Source organism: Dryobates pubescens, chromosome 8 (assembly GCF_014839835.1).
Source record: "Dryobates pubescens isolate bDryPub1 chromosome 8, bDryPub1.pri, whole genome shotgun sequence".
NCBI classification, from domain to species: Eukaryota; Metazoa; Chordata; class Aves; order Piciformes; family Picidae; genus Dryobates; species Dryobates pubescens.
The window spans coordinates 25,531,313-25,554,257 of NC_071619.1; the positions used below are offsets into that span (position 1 = coordinate 25,531,313).

Here is a 22,945-nt window from a genome sequence, read left to right on the forward strand (position 1 = left end):
TACCCTCATAGGCGAAAGGAGGTAAACTATCACTCTCAGCTGCCCCTCTTAGAAAGATAAGTGCCCTGTTGCCCCTCATAGACTCCGCAGGGGGCAGTTGGAAGTGTTGTGGCCCTCCTGTTTTTCTGTAGCTCACAAATCCTTATCAGCCATAATTTGCTCCTGATTACTACCTTCTTTTTTCCACCTTAACTAGAGGGTTTCTTTAAATTCTCATAACTTGACAAATATGTCATACAATTACAAATAATCAAGCAAATATGCAAAAAAAAAAAACCACAACCCAAAAAAACCCAAACCCAAAAAAACCCACACGCAAACAGGCAAAAAACCCAACCAACAACAACAGAAACAAAAGAGCTGAAGCCTTGCTATTCCTTTAGTGATTCTGAGAGCCATTGTGGTTGTTTAAAGTAGCCTTTTTCACCTTTGTGGATTTTAATACCTTCTCCCATGGTACTAAGTGGATCTATTAATTCCCTATCACTTTCCTTCTGAGATAGTTAATATGCTTTTCATGCTGCAGTGTGTGGTTTCACTTTTCACTCCCTTTGTTTCTAATAGCTCGTAATCAGTAGCTCCAGGTTTCTGAGATTCATATAATGAGAGGAAAGAACACTCTTTTTGTGTCTTGTTGCCTTTTGTTGATAGCAGTAGGAAATAAATTTGGGTTTAGTCACTGTGATAGGAATGCAATTAATGTATGTTGAGTAACAGATATGCTTACATCATTTAATAGATTACTGTGTGTTTTTGCCAGAGTTACAGTGTTATTCATCAGCTAAGATAAAGAGCAAATTTCTCTTTTTTGTAGTGTACAACAGGCTCTTCTTCAAGGTCAGCCCATCCAAAAAGAATTATTGTCTCTTTACATCCTTGAGTCACTCTCTCTGAATGTGACTTGAAGCTGACCTCTCTGTCTTAGCCCTTTTGAAATGGGATCCCCACATTACTTCTCTTCCAATGGCACATGCATTTGTGGACATTTTATTCATATTATTTTGTGAAAAATGTTGAGGAGGAAGAGCTAAGAAAAGCCAGGGGGAGGGATGTTTTGTTTAGCATAATACCTAGGAAAACAGTGTCAGGCTGTTCTGTTGCACTTAGAATGGCATTGGTTGTTGTGGATTTTAGAATAAAGAATACAAGGCATGGAATAGGGCAATAATGTGCTCACAGTCTTACAGAAGATCAGTGGCAGAGGCTGATTTCTTGTCTCCTGGCCTGGGCTGCTTTTGCAGATTCCCTTAGCATTAACTAGCAGGGGGTGGAATTTTATTGTCAAGGAGTTGAATAATTGTACATAATCGATTTTTTTTTTTCATGAAACTGTGAAAAACTGAAAATTTACAAAGTGGTTTAGTTTTAAATGCTGTCATTATTCTTTAATTTATTTAGCCATATGGAACAGCATTTCCCAGCAATTCCTCAAACAAGTGCAAATAATTAAGCAAGAAGACAATGAAACCATTTTAAAATCCCAAATTATATAGATAACCTTTCAGTGATGCTTTCAACCTACGGAAACAGTCCTTTGAAAGTGTTTCACAACTCATTCTTCATCATGGATGAGCTTACAACAGGGACGCCATAGAGCTCAGCCCAGGTGAGAACTGGGCTGTGGAAGCAGTGGGATGCATTCTGATGGGATATGGATGGGAAGTAATCCTATCCCATAATTCTGTGGGCACCAATTGATACTGCTGTGAACTCCTCACAGAAATATGATGATATTTTTCTCCAGAGATGATCTCAGAGAAGGGATGTGACACAGTTATGCTAAAGAAGAATAAACTAAACTGGTTTTAAACCTGTTAAAATATATGGATAATGTGATACATCCAGATAAGTTCAATTATGGTCTTCATATTCTTTGTATATTCACACCCTCAATTTAAATCATGATTTGCATTTTCATTACAACTAATGTTAAGGCTGTTATGGTAATTGGGCAGTGGTACACCAGAAAATGGCATAAAAGGGTTGAGTTAGGGTGAGAAAATTATCCTTTGCACACTGTACCTGGGTGATGCTGAGTACTGGACTTTCAGAATAGTTTGCTAGTCATCATCAGAGCAACTTCTGGAAGTCCTGGTTTCCCTCAGTTGTGATGAGGAAGGGCTATATATATCCTCGCCCCAGCCCACATCCACCTTAACCATGGATGTAGCAAAAAGCACGGTTATCTCTAACTACCCGTCACAATTCCCTTACATGGTCTTACAACACATTGGGACCTTCAATTTGGTATCATGAACAAACATGAAAAGGGACAGAAATAACATTTTGGCACTAACAACCTATTCCTTGCATAGCTCAAATTGGTTTATTCAGGTCAGAAATCAAAGACAGTTTCATTTCTGTAGCTGGCACAATAACTATTAAAGTTTAAAACCTTCACAGGCATCAGTACCTTAAAATTCATACTTCTGTCTGAATATTTTATGAACAACATTCACAAGTGACAAGTAAGATCATAGTAACAGAAAGAAATGAGTGGAATATGTTTCTTATTATTTCAGTTGCGTTTACTTCATGCATGCAGCAGCATTTTGCTTATAGTCACTCTCATAGCTTTGCTTTTAGAAGCATGTAAACAGTGATTTTGGCCCTGTTAATGTCTATTTCGCACAGCAAAGAGAGGAGAGCACCAGAGAAAAAATTGAAAATCTGTAATTTTATCTATCCAAATTAGTCTGAATAGAAGGACTAAAATTGCATCTAACCTATTTTTATATGAGGGTGATTCTGTATGACTTTCCTTTTTTGACTTTAATGAGGTGTAGGGAAAAGTAGATAAGGGAGAATCAGCAAATAATTCTGAACTTTTAAAGGAGTTACTGGTCTGTTGTTAGACAACAGAGTAACTATGAAAAAGAACTGTACTCCAAACAAAATCCTACTGCCTTCTCCAAAAATGTTTATGCTGTCGTATCATAGCATGCCATTTTTTACCACTGTGATTGTTTTTTTGCCTAATATTTTGTGTTTTCTTTCTAAAACATTTAATCAGGTATTGTAAAAATAACATGGATATCTAGGTATATTTTTTAATGAAAATACAAACTCAATACCAAAAGAAATGGTAATGAAAAATAGACCAATTAGGTTTATTACAGGTCATTGTAATGCAATGTTTTAAAAAATCTGCTAAGTGCAGTGTTTTTCATACCTGTGGTTTCATTCATGCGGTTTAGCGTCTCACATATTTCTGAGATATTGCCATAACAACATCAGTTCTTCTCCCAAGCCAAAATGCAGCTTCCTTTATATTTTGATTTTCTGGCTCCACTCAGGAACAGAGACAAAAGCCTTGCTGAATTTCCAGTTGAATCACAAAGCAAGAAGAGGAAAATCTGTTCTGTTTAATGACTAGCATCTGCTTCATGAACCTTTGTGTCTCACTGTGTTCCCAGAGACTGCCCTACGCCTACAACTGTCACAAGAAGAATTATATTTACACTGTTCTTACTAGCACAAATACTCCCAGGTCAAAAGTTTTAGACTTGTTCAGAAAGGGTATCTTGCTCTGTGGATAGGATTGAAGTGTTTTTCTTACTTGTCTGATGATACAAATGGTGTTTCAGTTTGGTTTTCATAGTTATATATGCTGATAAAAGCAACATTTGGCTGAAGCGTCCAAAGGACCCAAAAGCTGCTGACCATCCTCTAAGATGTGTTTCGTGATCTCAGTCTTTGCATAGACAGCCACAAAACCCAGCTTTTAGTCCAAGGGATCAGTGTTCCCTATCATTATGGGTGGAGCAGTCAGTAATTTTGCTACTAATGCAAAATACCAGCGTTTTGATGTGGCGAAGGTAATGGGTATAATGAATACTGGCACTTTCCGCTATGTAAACAATAATGCATAAATGTATTGCTTGCAATGCCTAATTTTAATTTTAAAATGTATTAGTGTACTTCTTACTCTACTTGGATATGAATTCTGATTGAGTAGCATCAAGAATGTACTTTGCCTTTTGTGTATTAATTAATTTTATTCTCTGTACCACAGTATTCAAAAACAGATAGGCATCCTGGGCCTATTCTGGACAAAGTTATGGAGTCTAGTTTTTCAGGCCCTCAGTCTTTCCCAGAGGCCTTGTCTCCTGACAGAGGAACGCAGCCCATCAAACAACACAGGTAAGCAAATAGCTGTCTGATGGGAGATTGAGCAGGCTGCCAAGGGAAGTCATGATACTGTTGCTACGTGTGCAGGATTATTGTGTGCCGTGACTAGGAAAAATGCTAAATAGTATGGTACCAACAGAGCCTCAAGTGACTCATTAAGCAGATGCCCAAGCATTTTCTTTGCTGCAGATACAAAAGGCAATAACAATGCTCATGGACTTTAACTGCATTTTGTAGAAGTCTTAGAGGAAGCATTTAAAGACACCATCCAAGCTGTAGACACAGACCAGTAAATGAAAGGACAGTAGACTAGAAACCATTAATAACAAGATACTCTTTATAAATGTTATAAGTTAATGACTCATCTTCTGCAGAAAGACATACTTATTTCAAGCTTTTCTGTTTCTTTGAACAAATATTTGAAATCAGTAACAAAGTATTAACACATAGTGGCCTTTGCAGACTGGTCTTTGAAAGGTTTAGATGCTGTTCCAAATAGGTGGGAAAGAGGAAAGTCGCCCATCATTGGATGGCAGCTGGGTTAGAATTCTGGTTTTAGCCAGTTTGGGATTTAAAAAAAAAAAAAAGAAAGAAAAAAAAAAGAATGCAGATATTTCATTACAGGACTAGAAAACAAATGAGCTGTGTATAAGCAATAGTTTTGGCAGAATGGAAGTGGTAACATCTGATCTGGGTCACATAGAGAAAGAAAAAAGTCTAAGAAAAATTAATTCAGAATTTTTAAGAAAAAAATCTAAGAAAAATTAATTCAGAATTTTTTTAGGTAGATAGTCTAAAAGGGGACCACATTCAAATTATATTTCTTTATAATTACTGGGCAAAAAAAAGGCTGGGATTGCCTGAGGTTATGATCTAGTTTACCTAGTACTTGGTGCATTTTAATTGCAGTCTCCCAGTCAGATGCATGTTGCATCTCTTTTGAATGAATGATTTGCTTAACCTACCGAAGTGCAACATATGAGCCAGGAAAGGATATGTGGGTCACATCTAGTTTACCTTACTTAAGCTTTTAATTTGGCATGAAAAAATAATGCCACCTGTCATGTCAGATCCATTTCATAGGGCTTATCCTTATTAAACAGAGATTTTGAAAATACACTTCCTAATTTTACTCACCATAGATGAACTATGGAACTGTTGCCTTAGAATGCTTTTCACAGAAGCTTGGGGCTTGGGCCGGAGTGGGGCAGGAGTTTTATCTCCATTTAGTCTAAAGGTGGAGTTCAGAATAAAACATCAGAGATATTCCCTTACCTTTTATAACATGATTTCAATAGTCAAGTTTGAAATCTTCTAGGTGCTGTAGCATGATATTACATAAGTTTAAAAAAGTGGAAATAAAGACTGAAAATAATTTCTTCCATCTATGAGCATCACTTAAAGGAGACTCTCTAGACTTCCTGTTTCCCATAGGGAAGTGACAGAATAAGCCACACTGAATTTGCAGTGAACTAATACAGAATTCCAGAATTCTCATTTTAACAGCGTTGCACAAAAAATCTCTTTCCTAGAAAACCAAAACAAAACAGTAGTCATCTTGCTTGCAGATGTCAAGCACCAGTCTATTGTAAGTCTTTGGTTCAGAAAAGTTTTGTGATGCTGAATGGATGTCTTTTTTAGTTTTATATCCTAAGTGTCATTTTACAAGATTCTTGTTTTATAAAACATGCAGGAGACTTGAACATTTGACCTGGAAGGCGATCTTTAATTTAGGCATCATGTGATGGCTTCCTAATTTATTCCATTTCTTTAATTTCTAAATAGTATTCAGTGTGGACAAATGAGAAAAATTCCTTTTTTTGCTGGGAGGCATTTTGTCCTAAACATCCCTTCATTCCTTTCCAAACCTGATGTGAGCCTGGAAAAGATCATAGCAGCTTTGCAGGTTCTCTGGTTTATGCTGTTTTTAAATGATATTGTTGTTTTATTTCTGCTTGCTATGCAAATAGTTTGTTCCATGATCCAGACTTGTGGTATTTTCAAGGACACTACTGATGGGTAATCATATCATAAAATCAGGAGGTATCTGTTTCCAGTTCCTAAAACAAATAGAATTTTGGCCTAGCAGTAAGACTTATCAAGGTGGAGAGTCACCTGGGGTTGCTGAAATTTGGCTGACAGAGAGCACCTAGTTATTTCACTCAGATTACTTTATAATATCAATTTCTGTCTCTACCAACCTCAGCTGCATGCAAAGGATTACTGCAGAGATTGTCTTGGAGATTTGAATCTCCAATTAATGTTATTCATAAAATATTTTCCTTTTATTATGCATTGGTGTATGATAGAAGACTTTTACATCATCTGCTTGCATATGTGGAACAACTCTAGTGCTGTCAAAATTGGAAAGTAGCAAATGTGTTTAATCAGTAAACTTTCTGTAAAGTATACAATGTGCTGAAAAATTCATTTCAGATTATATATTTATTTTGGTAAGAAGAAAATCCATAATGTCTTAGTTTCTAACAGAAATAAATTAGAATTTTGTTAATTATGGGATTGAGTTGTGATCCCTCTGAATAGCAGTTTTCTTGATAATTAGTCATCCTGACTTTCACTCATTGATTCAGTCATCATTGATTTTAGAGGGATTCATTTCAGAGAATACTGTAATGAAAGCCAAACACAGAGGCTTTCATCCTCAAATAGATATATTGTCTTTCAAAAAATACCACAATGACATGATAAACTTACTCTAAAATTTCAAATAATTTGTATTTTTCATGAACCCTTAACACCATGAAAACCATGGTTAAAACATTTTTTTAATTTAGTATTCATTTTACTTTTCATACTCCAAATATAGTTGATTCCATTTAAATTAAAATAAAGAGTAAATTTATTCTGTAAACAAGGCTATTGAATTTTGAAGAACAAGTATTGATAAATTAAAGCAACTAAGAACTGTAAAAGCAGAGGAAGCCTCAGAGAGAGTAATTGTAAGTAATCTGACATTTTCCCATCAAAGAACATAGCTTTATGGAAAAATGTGCTGAAAAGAATACCTAAAAGGAATGGGGAGTAAGGAAAGAGACATGCTCTATTGCAGAGGGCAAGAAGTCATGCTTGAAGTGAACGTTTCCAGGAATCATTGTGAGTTAAGAATTAATACTGAGAGCAATCAGTTGTTCTTCCTGCGTAAAGAAGTACTATGCAGGAAGAAGAAGAAGGAGGAATGGAGATAATACATGAAGTAGTTAAGGCAGACCTGAGTGAATATATTTCATTTTCCAGTTAGAATAATTATTTGAGGATAAAGGTAGAATGGAAATAGAGTCAAATATATGAAAATAGCCACTACCACTAGACTTAACTAGTGAAAGTGGAAGTAAAATGCAGAATTCCACACCCTTATGTCCAGGTGGTCTGGTTAATTTTGGTCAAAGAAGTCTGAGAGGAGAACTGGCTCATGAAATTTCAGGTCTGGTAACAAAATTTATCAAAACGGGTGCTGTGTCATGTGATGATGGAATCGTAAATGTCATATTTAGGAAGAGGAAAATTTACTGAAGGAACAGAAAACCTCCTTTGTAGAATTAGACTAGTCAAAGTTTTACAGCAAATGTAGGGAAGTAGATTCTCTGGGGAGATACAAAATAGCTAAAAATTGCAGTAATTCCTGCAGCAGTACACACTGACTGTTTTTAATGTAAATGAGCTAGGTGTCTACACAACCTCAGTCAGTGTTTGTTGTCACATGTCTAATGCCTGTAATGGGAGATACATAGAGGTAGCTGAAAGGGATGTAGTGAAGAGTTATATTGAGCAGGTAAATTCTTGGCTGAAGACATTCACAAGCGAAAGAGCACTGATGGAGCTCTCAAAGAATTAGTCAATGCTGAGGACAAATTTTGTTGCAAACTTTGCAGACTTTGGCACAAAACATACTGAAAAGATCAGCTACAATACAGATAAGAATCTAGATATAATGAATTAATTGAATTACTTGCAGTGGCATGACAAAGATGAATTGAAGTTCATCAGTACTAAATACAAGGTCAAACATTTGGGAACTAATAACAAAATCTAATAAACAAACAAGGACAAAAAGGTTCAATATATGCTACTTAGTGAAAGGATAACCAAGTCACAGAGTGATGCAGCTGTGCAAAAGATAAATGGCATGAGAGGAAGTATTGATCAAAATATTTCCATCAGAAAGAAACTTTAAAACCAATTCATGAGACATTATTGTCAGTTTGAGTACTGTATGACAATACACTATTATCTCACCTGGTTAAAATGGCCTCCTGATTACTGTGGACACACATTCATGAACTACCATGAGCAATGAATAATCTGTGTTCCATAGAAAGAAGAGTGTCTTATGTCAGTTTTTCTTTCAGAAGACTGAAATGAGTGTATGACAGGTGCTAATAAATACAGCAGAAGGATGTAGTTATGCACTCATAACAAGAAGTAAAAGACCTATTTCAAATGAAGGAATACGGTGGCACATATGGCAAATAGATGTATATTCTTAATAAATAATTTTAAACTGAAAAGAAGCCTCAAAGTTTTCAATAAAAAAACTACTTTCTTGACTAGTAGCCTGGATGTCATTGCAGATTTAAGATAGAGGTTGATCTGTGCGCTACAGGAAGTACATTATGAAGTTATGGCAGATGATTCAACTCAGTGTCACCGAGGGACTTTTGGATGCTCTATTCCCTTTTCCTATTGTAGGTATCTATCTGGTGGAATGAGAATGGTGACCTTATGACATAGGTAGTGTTGAAGGGTTGGAGTTGTTGTCCCCAGTCAGCCCTAGTACATGATATTCCTGAACACATGACTATATAAAGGAAGCAACAAAGCTTTCATTTCAGAAATCAAGAGTAGGTTTGTAGGTATAGGCTGGCTGCTGGAAAGCTTCTTATACATATGAAAAGGCTTTTGCAAACAGCAGACTACTGTTCCACTCCATTACCGGGGCTGAGAACCTGACCAGCTGTAACAGTTCATAAACACAGGCAAGGAAACAGTGGTCACTGTGCTATTGTAGATGAGATGTTTTCCTAAACAGTTATTATGTACTGAGACAGTAGTGGATTACTTTGCAATTACAGGAAGGTGATCTTTGAATGTTTGGGATACAGAACGAGAATAGAGGTAAAATGGGATTCTGCAACTTTGCTCTGGTGAGACCTCACCTGGAGTAGTGTGTTTAGCTCTGGGGCCCCCAACACATGAATGACATTGACCTGCTGGAGCAGGTTCAGAGGAGGACCGTAAACATGATTAGAAGGTTGGAGCACCTTTCCTATAGACAGACTGAAAAATTTTAGGCTGTTCAGCCTGGAGAAGAGAAGGCTTGGGGTAGACCATTTAACAGGATTTCAGTATCTGAGGGAACCCACTGGAAGGCTAGAGAAGGACTGTTTAGAAGAGCTTGTAGTGATAGAACTAGCGGCAGTGGTTTTAAAATGGAGCAGGGTAGATTTAGGTTCTTTACAATGAGGGTGGTGAAATATTGGAACAGGTTGCCCAGAGATGTGGTGGAGGCTCCAACCCTGGAGATACTCAATGTCAAACTTGATGGGACCTTGAGCAACTGGATCTAACAGGAGGTGTCCCTGCTTGCTGAAGGGGGTCGGAGAAGATGGTCTTTAAGGGTGTCTTCCAACCCGATGCATTCTATGATTCTATTAAGTGCAGTTCTATAAGCTGCAGCTTTTCTCTGTGTGATCTTAGTAGTTTTTAATCACATACAGCTTTGTTGAAGTCCCCTGTGTTATTCTGACTTTCTGCCTTTGTGGGACCACCTGTAACACAGGCTCCAACAGAGGTGTTCCCACTGTGTCATCTCATTCATGTAAACTATCAAACAAAACAGATCCTTGATACAGGGTTGTTACTGTTGCATGGTAGTTACTGAGAGATGCTTCTGTTCTCTGGTATATCGGATCCTTTTTATTTTATTTATTTTGCAGGTCCAGAGCCAGAGTGTTTATAATCAGCTTTAGACCTTTCCTTCCTCTCTTAACATTGTATCATTCTTTTCACAAATTTCAATCAGGAAAAAGGGAAGGGGGACATAAAATAGATATAAACACAGCCACAGTGTTGTAGTTTGAGCTGGGTGCCCCCTGCTGTGTTTACTTCCTGTGTCCAGAAGTCCAGCCCAGAGGGGTGGACACAGGAAATTGTGTATTTCTTACCATAATTCTTTGCACCACTATAAGATCCAGTGCGGGGTCTGGCACTTCCTCTTTCTTCCTCCTCCTTCAGACGGTAACTGGGGGAGAAATCTCCTGGCTTTGGGCCTGGCCAGGCCCAAGGCCATGGGGGTATGGGCAGTCTCAGATCTGGCCAGCTGAGACTAGCCTAGCAGTGGGGGTGGGGGAAGAAGGAGCCCTGGGGGTCTTGGATGTACCCTCAGGTGGGAATGGGATGTCTCTGGCTTTGCCTTGGGATCTCTTTTGGTCGCTGCGCTTTGGGTTGTCTGTAAACATTCACTGCTTTCTATTTAAACTTTCCATCACTATTGCAATCCGTTTGTTTGTTTATTTCTGCCCGTGGTGGGGAGAGGGGGCTGCCTCAACCCAGCACACACAGATATAAGCACTATTTTTCATAGCTTCACTATGCCTATTAAACAAGAAAGGAAGGATTGAGATCTCATCTAAAGTTGTAACACTTTGTCATCCTCATTAATATTTTTCATGTTTATGTTGACAGTTACTTCTGAATGTGTTCATAATATGATGTATAATCAATTTTATTTAATAATGAACAATATTTAGCAGTATAGGAGGACTCCTGGAGTTACTGTAATTCACAGCAAGTCATCTTCTCTTCATGAACACCGTTACCTGCACTGTGTGCCTTAAGAGAATATTCCACCTGCTGAGACAGACTTTGTTTTTACTCAGTTGTTCAACCTAAAGACATTTTTCACACGGAACAATTTGCAACAATGAATCCTAAGGCCTTAATTACCTTTAGAGATGGTTGAACTATTTCTTTCAAACCATTAGTTCATCAGAACGATAATTCTCCTTAGGTTGTGCATTACTTGTGAATCCATTGAAGCATATGGTGATTTTTATTATTCTGCTGTAATTGATTAATAGGTGTTAGAAACATATCTGCTTCAGCTTTTGTTATCAGTCTGTTTTATTGAACAGTTAGTTGGGTTGGTTTCTTTTACCGAGTTAGAATAGAGTACAGGGAGAAAGAAACTGTAAGGGCAGCTAAGGGGGTACAAATTGCCTGAAGAAATCCAAAAAGTATTGTCTTAGAGTAACCCTTCATAGGAGCAATAGCACAGGAGCCTGAGAGGGACTGTATTAACATTTTTGGAAGAAGAGAATGATGGCATTCCTAGCAGTACTGTGAAAAAGGAAAATCTTTATTTTGCTCAAGTTCCTTTTTCATAGAGCTCCCAACAAAAAATGTTACTATCTGGTCTTTGGTGCCTAAGAAATTAACATCATCCTGCAGCTTACATGTAAGTATTTCCTGATCCTTCTTAGTGAATTTGTCTTGTCCATGACCACAAAATATTTTTGTTCCCTTTTTTGGCTGTCAGAAATGTTGAAAGCTTAAGAACCTTGCATTAAGAACAAATTGGAGCTGCTGTGGCTGCAAGATGATGTTTGCACGTGCCAGATCCCTCCAGTCTAACCAACTCTCGCGCCTTTGGCAACCTGTAGCATCTAGTGTTAGATGCAGCAAAAAAAAAGTTTCAGTGCGAGTCGAAGTCCAGACAAGTCATTTATATGCAGCTTCACTGCAGTATATACCAGTTACCTTAGGCTTACCTGTCTGTGTTCCAATTATGTCTATTACAAATGCAGAGTTTTTGTGAATTTGCATGTGCATATTTTTGGATGGGAAACCATGTGCACTCATCCGACAATGAAGATGTACAAGGGCATAAAACCGAGCATAATTAAACAATGCTTTTGTAGTTTCAAATGTTTTAATCAGTCTAAAGGCTGCTAAGATCATCAGTTTGTTGAATTTTGTAGTACATTGATGAATATACTGCAATCAGAAAAAAAACTGAAATTCATTATCCATTACAAATTATTCATTCAACTGCATCTTTTTACTTTACCTGCTGTAATAATCTGAGACTCTCCTGAGCAGAAATTTGTCAGTTATTTTGTGATGTTGTAGTGTTATTTTACAGAATATGAACTGTAACTTACAAAGTGAACTCAGCCTTCAGTATTGAAATGCCAGTACTTTAGGGGCTTTTTAAAGTGTTTTTGCAGCCTCCATAACAGCTAAGAAAAATTCTATTTAAGGAAGCATTGAAAATCCTTGAGGGAGTGTTATTGCTATGGATTATTGATCTTTTCAATTAAAAAGCACTAGGAAAGTAAAAGCATGGAAGAGAACAGAGCAGAGACCATGATAGAACACTTCTAGCCTGAACAGTAGGGGAGATCAGTACTGTCAAATTTGTTTCTTATGTTTTGACTTTTGGGAGAAAAGGTTGGTTTTAATGGAAATGTACACTCCAGAGAATTTGTTCAAGATACTTGGACCAATGAAGTATTGCTTTGGGATTAGATGTGGCCCTAACTATAGATAAACTTGCAACTAGGTATAAAATGTAAAATTGCCTTTAAGTCACATTATAATAGGAAAATAAAAGCAAATTATCAATTGCCTTTTACACGTCTGAATTGCATTAGATGTTGACATTATTCCCACAACCAAAAATATTGCCTCTTAAAGTGCATCTACAAAACCTATATTAAAATATCATTAAGGATGTGATAGAAGATTAAGTGATACAAATGTATTTATGAGACAGAGGAGATGGGAAGAGCAATAGGTATAGCTGGAAAATAAATAGCCAGTCATGCTGTGCAGTACTGTCACCTGTTAACAGCAGAAATAGGTTCTGTCTTGACTTAATTCTGTATTCCCTTATTTTTGCATTAGCAACAGCTGCATTTATGGTTAAATATGCCAAAACTACAGATTCTAAATACCTTTTAATTCCTGCATGAAATAGACAAAAAAAACCTCCATCTCTTTCCAAACCACTACAAAAATGTTTGCAAAAACAATTTTCTAAGATAAGTAGACAGCTATTACTTGTTTTTATCATATTAAGCTTTGTATTGTGTCAAGACAATATTTATCAATGTATGTAAACATGAAACAGTTTGTGTCTAAACCAAGAATATAACAACATAAAAAAGAAATCTCATTCATCTTGGAGAAAACCTGTCATAGATGTTTTCTTCAAGCTGCAGTCCATAAGCTTCACTTATATTCACTTACAATTTTTTTCCCCAGGTTAATGTTGTTGTATCAGGAGGCAGCACCTTGTATACTGATGGCTGGTATAATGGGCTTTCAATGTAAGATCTGATTTTGAGCTCAGCTGTAGGTATGGTAGAGCTGTGCTGTTTGTTAATACTGTGAAAGGATTCATCTCTATATTGCAGGATTATGGTATGCAGCATGGAAAAAAAAGAAGCATCCTTCATCAAGTACAAGAAAACATTTCATATAGCAAGCAATTATTTTGATTCCTAGAAGAGAGGTGATGTGTTAAATATGGCATAAATAGCTAACTGTGGATTATGGCATTCTATTTCCATAGAGTATCTACTGTCATCATAACCTGCCACAGCAAAGTTTAGGGTAAACAGTAACCCATGTGTTATTAATCATGAATCTTGACTTTGCAGACATTTCCTCTTTTGCTGTGATAATTTTTACTGTACTCTGGTGTTGTTCTAGAAGTCTCTCTTCATGCTGCAGCCCAGGGCAAAAAAGCGGGATGCTACATAGAAACGCCTTTCGCAGGACGCCTCCCTTACCTCCGGGTAGGTTCAATGGAATTACAGGACCAGCATATCAACAGCTAGAAGAGTCAAGGATCACAGACCAGGACACAATACCTTGTCACGGGTAAGTAATAAGTGAGCCCATTTGTCAGTGGTTGCAGTTACATGGTTAATATGTCCTTCCAGCTTTTTTTTGTAGTGTGCTATGGATCCAGGGTTTAGAGTACTGAAAGCAGAAGAACGTTTTCAGCATACTGCCTCTTTAAAGAAAACGGTTTTATTTGCCTGGCTGCTCTTTTTGAGACTTTCAAAGGCTGTGGAAGTGATTAGAGCATACAGTGATTGGTGACGTTGCTCTTTATAAGTAATGTTTTTTCTAGTGGTGCCACGATGTTCTAGTAACTTTGTGTAGCAGTTTTGGTTTTGTCTTTTTTTCCCCATCAGCACTGGGCAAATAAGAGAAAATAATTCAGAAGTCCAACTGTCACAATTTTTTTAATAAATCAGTGTGTTTACTGTAGACTAAAGACCAATCGCTTCACATAGGTTTGTCTGAAAATACACAAGGAATCCAGTAGTTTTGCTTTTTTTCATTCAGTTTATTAGTATATTTAATGTGAGCTCAGCTGCACCTAAGGTCTGAATTTCAGAAGTGCTCCTGCATACCTCCAGCTGCCTTTGAAGTCTCGTGCAATTGCTGAGGTATTCTACATAGTATTTTCATATCCTTGTAAACTTCTGGATACTTTCCAGAATCACTCAAACATACTATATGTAAAATTAGGAGTGGTATCTGGAATGGAATAAAACACCACCAGTTTCATTTGGAGATGTTTAAGTCACAGTAAATGCAGTGAACAGCTAACACAGCAAGGAGCAGCTGTACAGTTGTGGGTTTTTTTTATTGGAACTGGCTTTATGAAGAGCAGGAGTGAGGCCATTTATATGTTTAATTTTCCTCAGGGAAGAAAGGAGCTATGATCACCATTTACTCTGACCGCCTGGGAAATGACAGCCAAACGTGCTGACCAAGACTAAGTGTTGTCACAAGAGCATATTGTTGCACATGCAGGCACATATTCCACGCATGCCTCCCTCACCCCACTTGCCAACCTGCAGTGGGGTTGCCCAGTCTCGGGTAATCTGTGACAGGGGGACTTGGCTCACTAAATGTTTTGTAACTGAATCTAACTAAGAGAGTTGGCCAGAGGACTTAGGAAAGACAGACCAAACCCAGGATTTGCCTATGACAAGAAAAAGCAAAGCAGCAAAAGATCTGGCTATCTGGTGACTTGTTACAAGTATTACTCTGTACTGGCCTGTATTTTAAATATACAGAAAGGTTGATATTTGGACAAGACTGTGACCCCTTCTAGCCTCAGTCCACTAAAGTACATCACCCATATGTTGTTTGTAGACTCTAATGTTCAGAACCTTTCTCTGAAGGAGTCCTTCAGTGTGCACCAGAGATGGTGTTGTGACAGGGCATCACAGCACTCTGTGTATATCACAAGTATGATACCAAAAGTCTTTAGTTAGTACCCATGGAAACAAAATTTTAAATGTCAATGTTAGGCATGAAAACAAAAAACAGTCCTTTGATCTCACAGTGTTTTACTGATGATGGTTTTTATGAAAATTAAGTCTTTTAAGACCATAACAAAACTTTTTGAAAGGTATTCTGTCAGCAGCAATGAAGTAATTGCTACAACCAAAATATAACTATGCATCTTTGAACAAAAATTTTAAAATTACTTGCTAATTCTACTTTGTATGCAATTCTCCTAATTTAGGAAGAGCTTTCCTGCAAATCAGATTAATTTTACCATCTAAATATCTGCTAGTTTTATAGTGTTAGTATTCTTATTAGATTTCCATCCCAAATAAAAAGTTCTCTGGGACCCTGCAGAACTTAAGGCCTTCTTTTCTTCTCCCGTTTCACCTCCATCTTCCCCTACAGGGATGCACATATCACAATGGTTTAACTCCCTCATTTTGTGAGTCTTCTGAAGTCATCCATCAGCAATTCTGGTTGAAGTTTAGTCAGATTTTGTATGTCTATATTTGATAGGAAAGAGGCTCGTTTACCTGATAAGTTTTTGTCTAGTCATGTAAAAGTGCTCTTATTCCCCTCCTACAGAGCAGAAAACTTTTGTTGCCTTCAAGAAGCACCAATCACATTATTTGCAGTGATTATCTATTATTTGCAGACTGTGGGTTTAAATACAACTAATATCAGTTATTGAATCAGTGTGCTACTTGAAAGAGTAGAAAAACCTCCTTGAAATGAAGGACTTAAAGAAAACTCTCTGTGCCAGTCACATCTCAGAGACTGATTCAAGTAACAAGTTTACATGAAGTGAAGTGGACAGTGGTTCAATGGCATGCTTTCAGTGACAACTGTTTGCATTACATAGTGTTGGAAGTAGAGCCTTATAGCCTGTGGTTGTGTACATACATATGAAATGTGTTTATGTATGCAAAACCCAACCTGTCTTATCCACAGGTAGAACATGGGGTCTGTATATATAGACATGTGTTTACAATGCTGAACCAAAGCCTAGCAATGCCTCTGAAATTACTCCTGTTCATCTTATGGACCTTGTCATTAGGTTCATATACTGACCATCTATAGCAAATAGGGCTTATAGCAAAGTTACTGGTATTATGATAAATGGAAAACATTTAATATTTTAAGTTTCTATCCCTTCTGTCTCTATAATACCTATTTTAAGGGAGCACTAAAATTATTATGCTTCTTTCAGTTTGATTCTTTAGTCTCTCAAACACTCTATAGCATAACTGTTGTATATTTATAAATGTCTGAATTTATCTTTTTTGATTGGTTTTAGGAAGAGGGTGGAGCAAGAGCTGCACCTTGAAATACATGCACATGAAGGAATTTATTCAGATAAAATAATTTTTCAGATAAAAAAATCTGGTACCTTTCTTAAGAGGAACTATAGTTCAGAGAAAGTTAATTATAGGAAAATGTAATTAAGATTCTGCAATTACAGTTCTAAGTCTCAGTCTATTGAAAACAGCAGCAGTCTGGTGTCACAAGCAGAAGCATGGATCAGTTTGTAATTAACCAAAAGCCAAGTCTCCCATGATTTTAGAAGTAATATCCCTACCAGTGTAATACCTTCCCTATTGCACACAGTGTGTGTGCTTTAATTCAACCTCAGTCCTCCTGTGAAAATCTTGCACAGAGCAGAAGCATGTAACTCTGACATAAAATTGGTGTCTAGCTGGTCTTCAAAAAATAGTATGGAAATATCCCAGGCATCGCTCTACCTGCTATTGTTCCTGCCAAATAATTTTCAAAATACCAAGAATAATTGAATCTCTATTTTGGAATTGGCAAATGTTACTGTTTTCTCACCAGACCCATTTTAATTCAGTCTTTTCTTGATTTTGCTTATATATCATCCATATAATACATCCATTTCATGTGAAATTCATTAAAAACATTCACTCCCTTTGTTTTCAGGGTGCAGTCCAGAATATATTTAGGGCCTGAATTACCAAAAAAGGGAATAATGCAACTGATGCGATCTCTCCAGCTATAGTCGTTTGAACAATTATATAATAAGCAAAGGAAACAAGAATGGGCACAACCCAAAGGTCTGCACTGTTTTGTTTTCATTTATTTTTTTTCTAATTGTCCTCTCTCAAGAATAATATCCCTGATCAGTATTCGCTTCATACTGATTCTTAAAAACTGTTCTAGAAGGGCCCTCTATAAATGGCTAGTAGTGTGTCTAAGCATAGTGCAAGTGTAATTAACCAAAAGCTGAGTCTCAGCTGGCTTAGATGTAAAATATAAATGCAGCTGTACAGTGCATACAAGAAGTTCTAGCACATATCCAAAAAAGCCACTTGCTCTATTATTCTCCTGCATCCCACTTCCCAAAGCAGTATCTCTTTCCATCAGACAGCAGCGAAGTTCACAGCACCTCCTCCTTATCACATTGCCCCCAGCTGTGCTTTCTGGTCTTTTGGGGATGCCTGGAGAGTTTTTGTACAGGGCTGTACAGAGCTGTATGCATGCACATGTACAGGTTAATGTGTCAGGCAGTTGTACAAACACAGTGACAGCGTTGATGAGTTAATTACAAGTCAGCAGCTCTCTGCCAGAAATGAGCCTAAAGATATCTCCTCCTCTCTCTCCTGTGTGACAGCTTGCCAGCAGGACAGGGCCAAATTAGGCCCATATTGGATTATGGCTGTTTCAAGCAACTCACCTTCTTTTCCTTAGTTCTCTTTCTGCTCATGCCAAGAAGCAGCAAGGCACGTATGAGTAGAAGGATAGAAGGATATCCCCAGTGAAGTCCATCAGGCTTAAGGAGCTTTCAGAAAATACCCTTCAATGAGAGCTCAAAGCACTTCCTTCCACACTAGATCTTAATGTTGCTTTCCTCACTCATGGATAAAACATAGACTTCACCATTAGCCTGCCTTATTAAATAATGATATCATCACAAAGCTGGATAAATAAAATATGTTCCAGTACTAAGGTGACGTCTGTGGTCCTTGGCAATCATGAATAGTGGATATAGTAACTGTTTGAGCACCGAATTTGTAGTAATACTACTTTGCAGATGGAAAACATCTCTTTTTTAGTTTCCTTTTTCTTTTATTATTACTATTATTAGTTTCTTCCATTTCCCTTTCTAAGTATTTCCTGCAAACAAACCAACTTTCTGATCTGAGTAATAAATTGGGCATTTGAACTCAATGGAAACTGATGAAAATTCATCAAAGTTTCCTCACAATAAATAAAATTGTGGTATAATATATATTTATGGAGGATAGAGGATTTTACTTGTATGTTTTGAAACACAGTATTACAATATCGGGGAAAAAGGCTCAAGCCCAATATCATTAGCTCTGTTTCCAGATGAGCTCTGAAAAAAAAAAAAACATCAGGCCAACATCAGGATTATTAAAAAAAGAGAAGACGTTTTTCAGTGGTACACTGCACTCAGGTGTTCTCCTTGTTTGAAGGGGAGCACAATCCTTTTTATGTAAGCAAAGACTACACAACCATATTTCCTTTAAAGTTCTTTTTTCCTGCACCTTTTTAAAGTCCTTTCCTAAAATAGCCATTTCACATTGAGAGTTCTGGTGCTGAAGAAAGCATCAATCCATTTTCCCAGTTAAGAATGTAGGAATGGAATTTCAAATTTATTTTCAAATTAAATTAATAATACAATATAACTCCTGAAATCTTTTATAAAGGAGTTGTAGTTATTCTAATATACTGGTAGGCAAAATGAAACTGAGAGACAAACAAGTGGTTTGCCACCGGCAGATCTGAAAATCAAAACTGGATCTCCAGAGTCTGTTGTTTTCCCCAGGGCTACACTATTGCCAAGTGCTCCTAGGGTGAGGGGGAAATTACAAGTATCTTTTCAGCACCAGTTCACTGAATCTCATACAATGTTCCTGCTAGTGGCTGCATATGACTGCTTGATGTCCAACAAAAACTTCTTTTTACTCTTTCCAGGTATTCGTCCAGTGGTTTAAAAACTCCTCAGAATACTTCAATAAATATGCAACTGCCTTCAAGAGAGACAACTCCTTATTTTAATAACATGGATCAGAAGGATTTGGTCGGCTATTCATCTTCAAGGGCCAACTCCGTTCCCATCATCCCATCTGTGGGCTTGGATGAAGCCTGCATGCAAATGCAAAATGTTTCTGAAGTAACAGGCATTAAATGGTGCAAAAACTCCTATTCAGCTGAACTTGTCAATGTGAGTTCCCCAGTCAGTAATTGTCTTATAGCAGAACAGCACGAAGTGAAAATATTACTAGAAACTGTGCAGGAGCAGATTCGGATTCTGAGAGATGCGAGGCGGTCGGAGGACTATGATCTGGCGAGTGTAGAAGCAGAGCGCAGCGCGAGTGAAAACACAGCCTTCCTGCCCATGAGCCCCATGGCCAAGTCAGAGCGAGAGGCACAATTTGTCTTAAAAAGCGAAACACAAAGAGACTCGGTATTGACCAAGTGACTCTGTGTGGGGTTTGTGGGAGGGGAGACTAGAGATCTGTGCATTCAATGCTTTGCTGAAGAGGAAGGGAGGAAATGAAATACAAATTATTTATATGCATTAATTTAAGAGCATCTACTTAGAAGAAACCAAATAGTCAATCGCCCTCATATCATAGTGTTTTTTAATAAAATATTTTTTTAAGGGAAAAGTTCCAGGAGGGATGAAGAGTACATCAGGTGCTTTCTAGGCAGGATTACACATACCGTTTCAGTTACAGAGCATTTGACCACGGTCTCGCTTGGCTGTCTGAAGGCTTAGGCTATGCATCATCTTTTCAGTACAGGCCAAGACCATTCTTAGATTCATTTCTGGTTTCAGGGCAGCACTGCAGTGGGCTGCTGGCCAGAGATTCAGGCCCTGGGGACAAAGTCCCATGACCCTGGCACAGACACAGTTTCCTCTCCCCCTTTCTTCTTGGTTCCAGGTTCATACCATGGAAACAGGCATGCAGATGCCTACTTCTGAGGTCTGATACCTACTGTGGAATGACAGTGAATCCCTAAATTGAGCCAGATACTTAAATCTCAATCTTACTTTAATGTGACAGCTCAAGGAAGTCAATGGAAACACTTAAGAGCTTTTGAGTTATGCCATTAATGGAATAGGTTTGGGGTCTGTAGAGATGAAGTACTCAGGAGCCCACAGCTCCTCCATCTTCTGAGCTTTGCATATCAGAGCTGCCTTGGTGGGGAGTGAGAAAGAGCTAGAGAAAGCCCAGAAGTATGTATTATGACAAGTTTGGTTTGGGGTTTTGATTGAAGGTTTTCTGAGTGGGAATGTAAACTCCGTTGTTCGTTACTGACCCCCGACATTCTAAGCTGTTATACGTTGAAGGCATTTGTAAGCTCTTAAGGGGCACTTTTAGTGTGTGTATTTTTTTTTAAAGTTACTTTTATTATGGATTGTTCAGATAAAAATCTGGGAGATCCAATCAAAATCCAGCTGATAAGTGTCCACACTGTCCTAATTTGTTACCACTTTCAGTTCTTCAGTCACTTTAATCATGGCTTAGTCTTGTGAACTTTAAAGCTTCAGCCCTGCAGAAGATCAGTATGGACAGACCCACAAGCATGCATAGATCTGATTCTAGTGGGGCTATATAAGAGCAGATGATTTTCACCAAATCACTCCCTGCAGGGCATCAAGGCCTTAGCAAAGAAATGTCATTTTCTGGTTGCCATATCCCAATCATATTATTTGCATTGTTTGCATTTGCTTTCTGTTGAGTCCCTCTTCCCCCTTAAATTTTAACACATAATGCCAAGAATGCATTGGGTTTGGTTCAATGACACACACATTACTGTTGTTATTAATATTAAAATATCTACTTCTTTGTGGGGGAAAAGAAAATTAACTATACCAGATAATTGCCAAATAGCCTTCCCTGGTTAATGTCAGAATATTGATTTCAAAGAAATAAATTACAGTATATACAGAATGTATTAAAATATTCCTTTGCACCAAATTTATTGTTGAATTTATTAATGTGCCCAGACTTTCCAGTTCACAAGTCTCAAGACTTCCCAAAATAGCACGATTGATCACGCAGTGCTCTTGTATGTTGAGTCAGAATAAAGCAATATTTTAATCTCTGTCAAGTAAATTTGGAAAAGAAATGCTGAAGGTGTATGTCATTTATTTTTTTTGTTAAGGCAGTAAAATTACTGTTCATAGTGTTCATCTCGCAAGTTGTACTTTGGATTTCTTTTGCATTTTTTTTTGGGGGGGTGGGATTTTATTTTTTTAAGATTAAATTGATTAAATTGTCTTGTTTACAGAACTTTCTATGGCTGTAATCTTTGCTGTGTGTTTTCAATAAAATATATTTGAGGGAGAACTATGCTTTATGGCCCAGGATGGAGCATGCCTTGTTTGGACTCCCTTCTTCAAAAACAGAGCTTTTTTTTTAGTAGTAAGGTGGGATCTCTATGAGAAGTGGTTTCACCCTGATGTGTTTCTGCAATATGTTGTGGCTGGGCACAATCTCACTTGTGCATCAGCTGAGCTGACTCTGCTGGGTATGGCCCTAAGCCCACACCAAATAAACCCTTTTGAAAGATGAGGTTTATTAAATGGGGCTCAGCTTCACACCTCTACAGTCATATGATTTTTCTGTCAGCACCTTTTACATGCCGCTGGCTCAGGACATGAGCAAAGTGAGCTTGCCTCTGCCCAAAAGCTCTGTGAACATACCTGTAGTATAAAAATGGCTACTATATAAAGCTCTGATTCAATAATTTGTGAAGTATGACCACAACTAATTAATTGTTCACCATGGATTTAATGAAGATATGTTTAAAAATTAAATCTTTTCTATGAAGATGTAAGACCCATTTTCCCCCAAATACTACCAAACTGCAAATCCATCTTTAGCAACATATTGGAAACACACGGCAAGATTTCTGTGGCAGAAACAGTCATACCATAAGCTATGATTTTATGGAGAGAATGTGTTCACTCCACGCCCCCAAAAAACCCAGAAAGAGGGGAAGAACAATGTACTTAAGAGAATGAAATGTGTGATTGAATGACTGATGAAGATGTGAAATGGTTAGGGTATATTCAGTTCATGTTAGAGATTCAATCTTGTACTCAGCAAAGGATGTGTGACTGTTAAATGTTAACTGTTCTATTCAGTTTTCAGCATGTTTGAATAGAGAGACGTTAATATTAACCCTATGACAGACTAGTGTATTATTTGTTAAGAGTATTGCTTCACATCCTATTGAAACTGTCATTTGCAGAGGAAAAGAACAAGGTTTGGAAGCGTCAAACTAGGTAGCCTTAATGTTGCTTGTGTGTTTCTCTCTCCGTGGACCCTCCTATTTTACAGTGAATGGGACAACATTTTCTCTGAGGTCTGACAATTGATTATGTAGAGGACGCAAAAGAAAGTTGTACTGAAACAGCCGAAATGGTAGGCCAAATTTTGCTTTATTTCTGACCACTATGGTCCCACTGAACTCAGTG

The 22,945-nt window shown here is 37.6% G+C and overlaps 1 protein-coding gene across 2 annotated transcripts in view; it reads left to right on the plus strand.

Moving 5' to 3' along the window:
- The window catches only part of NRG3 (neuregulin 3), a 370,109-nt gene extending 347,859 nt beyond the window's left edge, over window positions 1–22,250 (plus strand). For both annotated transcript variants that reach the window (XM_054163458.1, XM_054163459.1), the window contains exons 7-9: window positions 4,016–4,143; window positions 13,867–14,037; window positions 19,426–22,250. In XM_054163458.1, coding sequence (XP_054019433.1) covers window positions 4,016–4,143; window positions 13,867–14,037; window positions 19,426–19,933 — 807 coding nt within the window. In that variant the 3' untranslated portion in view covers window positions 19,934–22,250. The remainder of the gene's footprint in view (window positions 1–4,015; window positions 4,144–13,866; window positions 14,038–19,425) is intronic.
- Window positions 22,251–22,945: the final 695 nt, after the last annotated feature.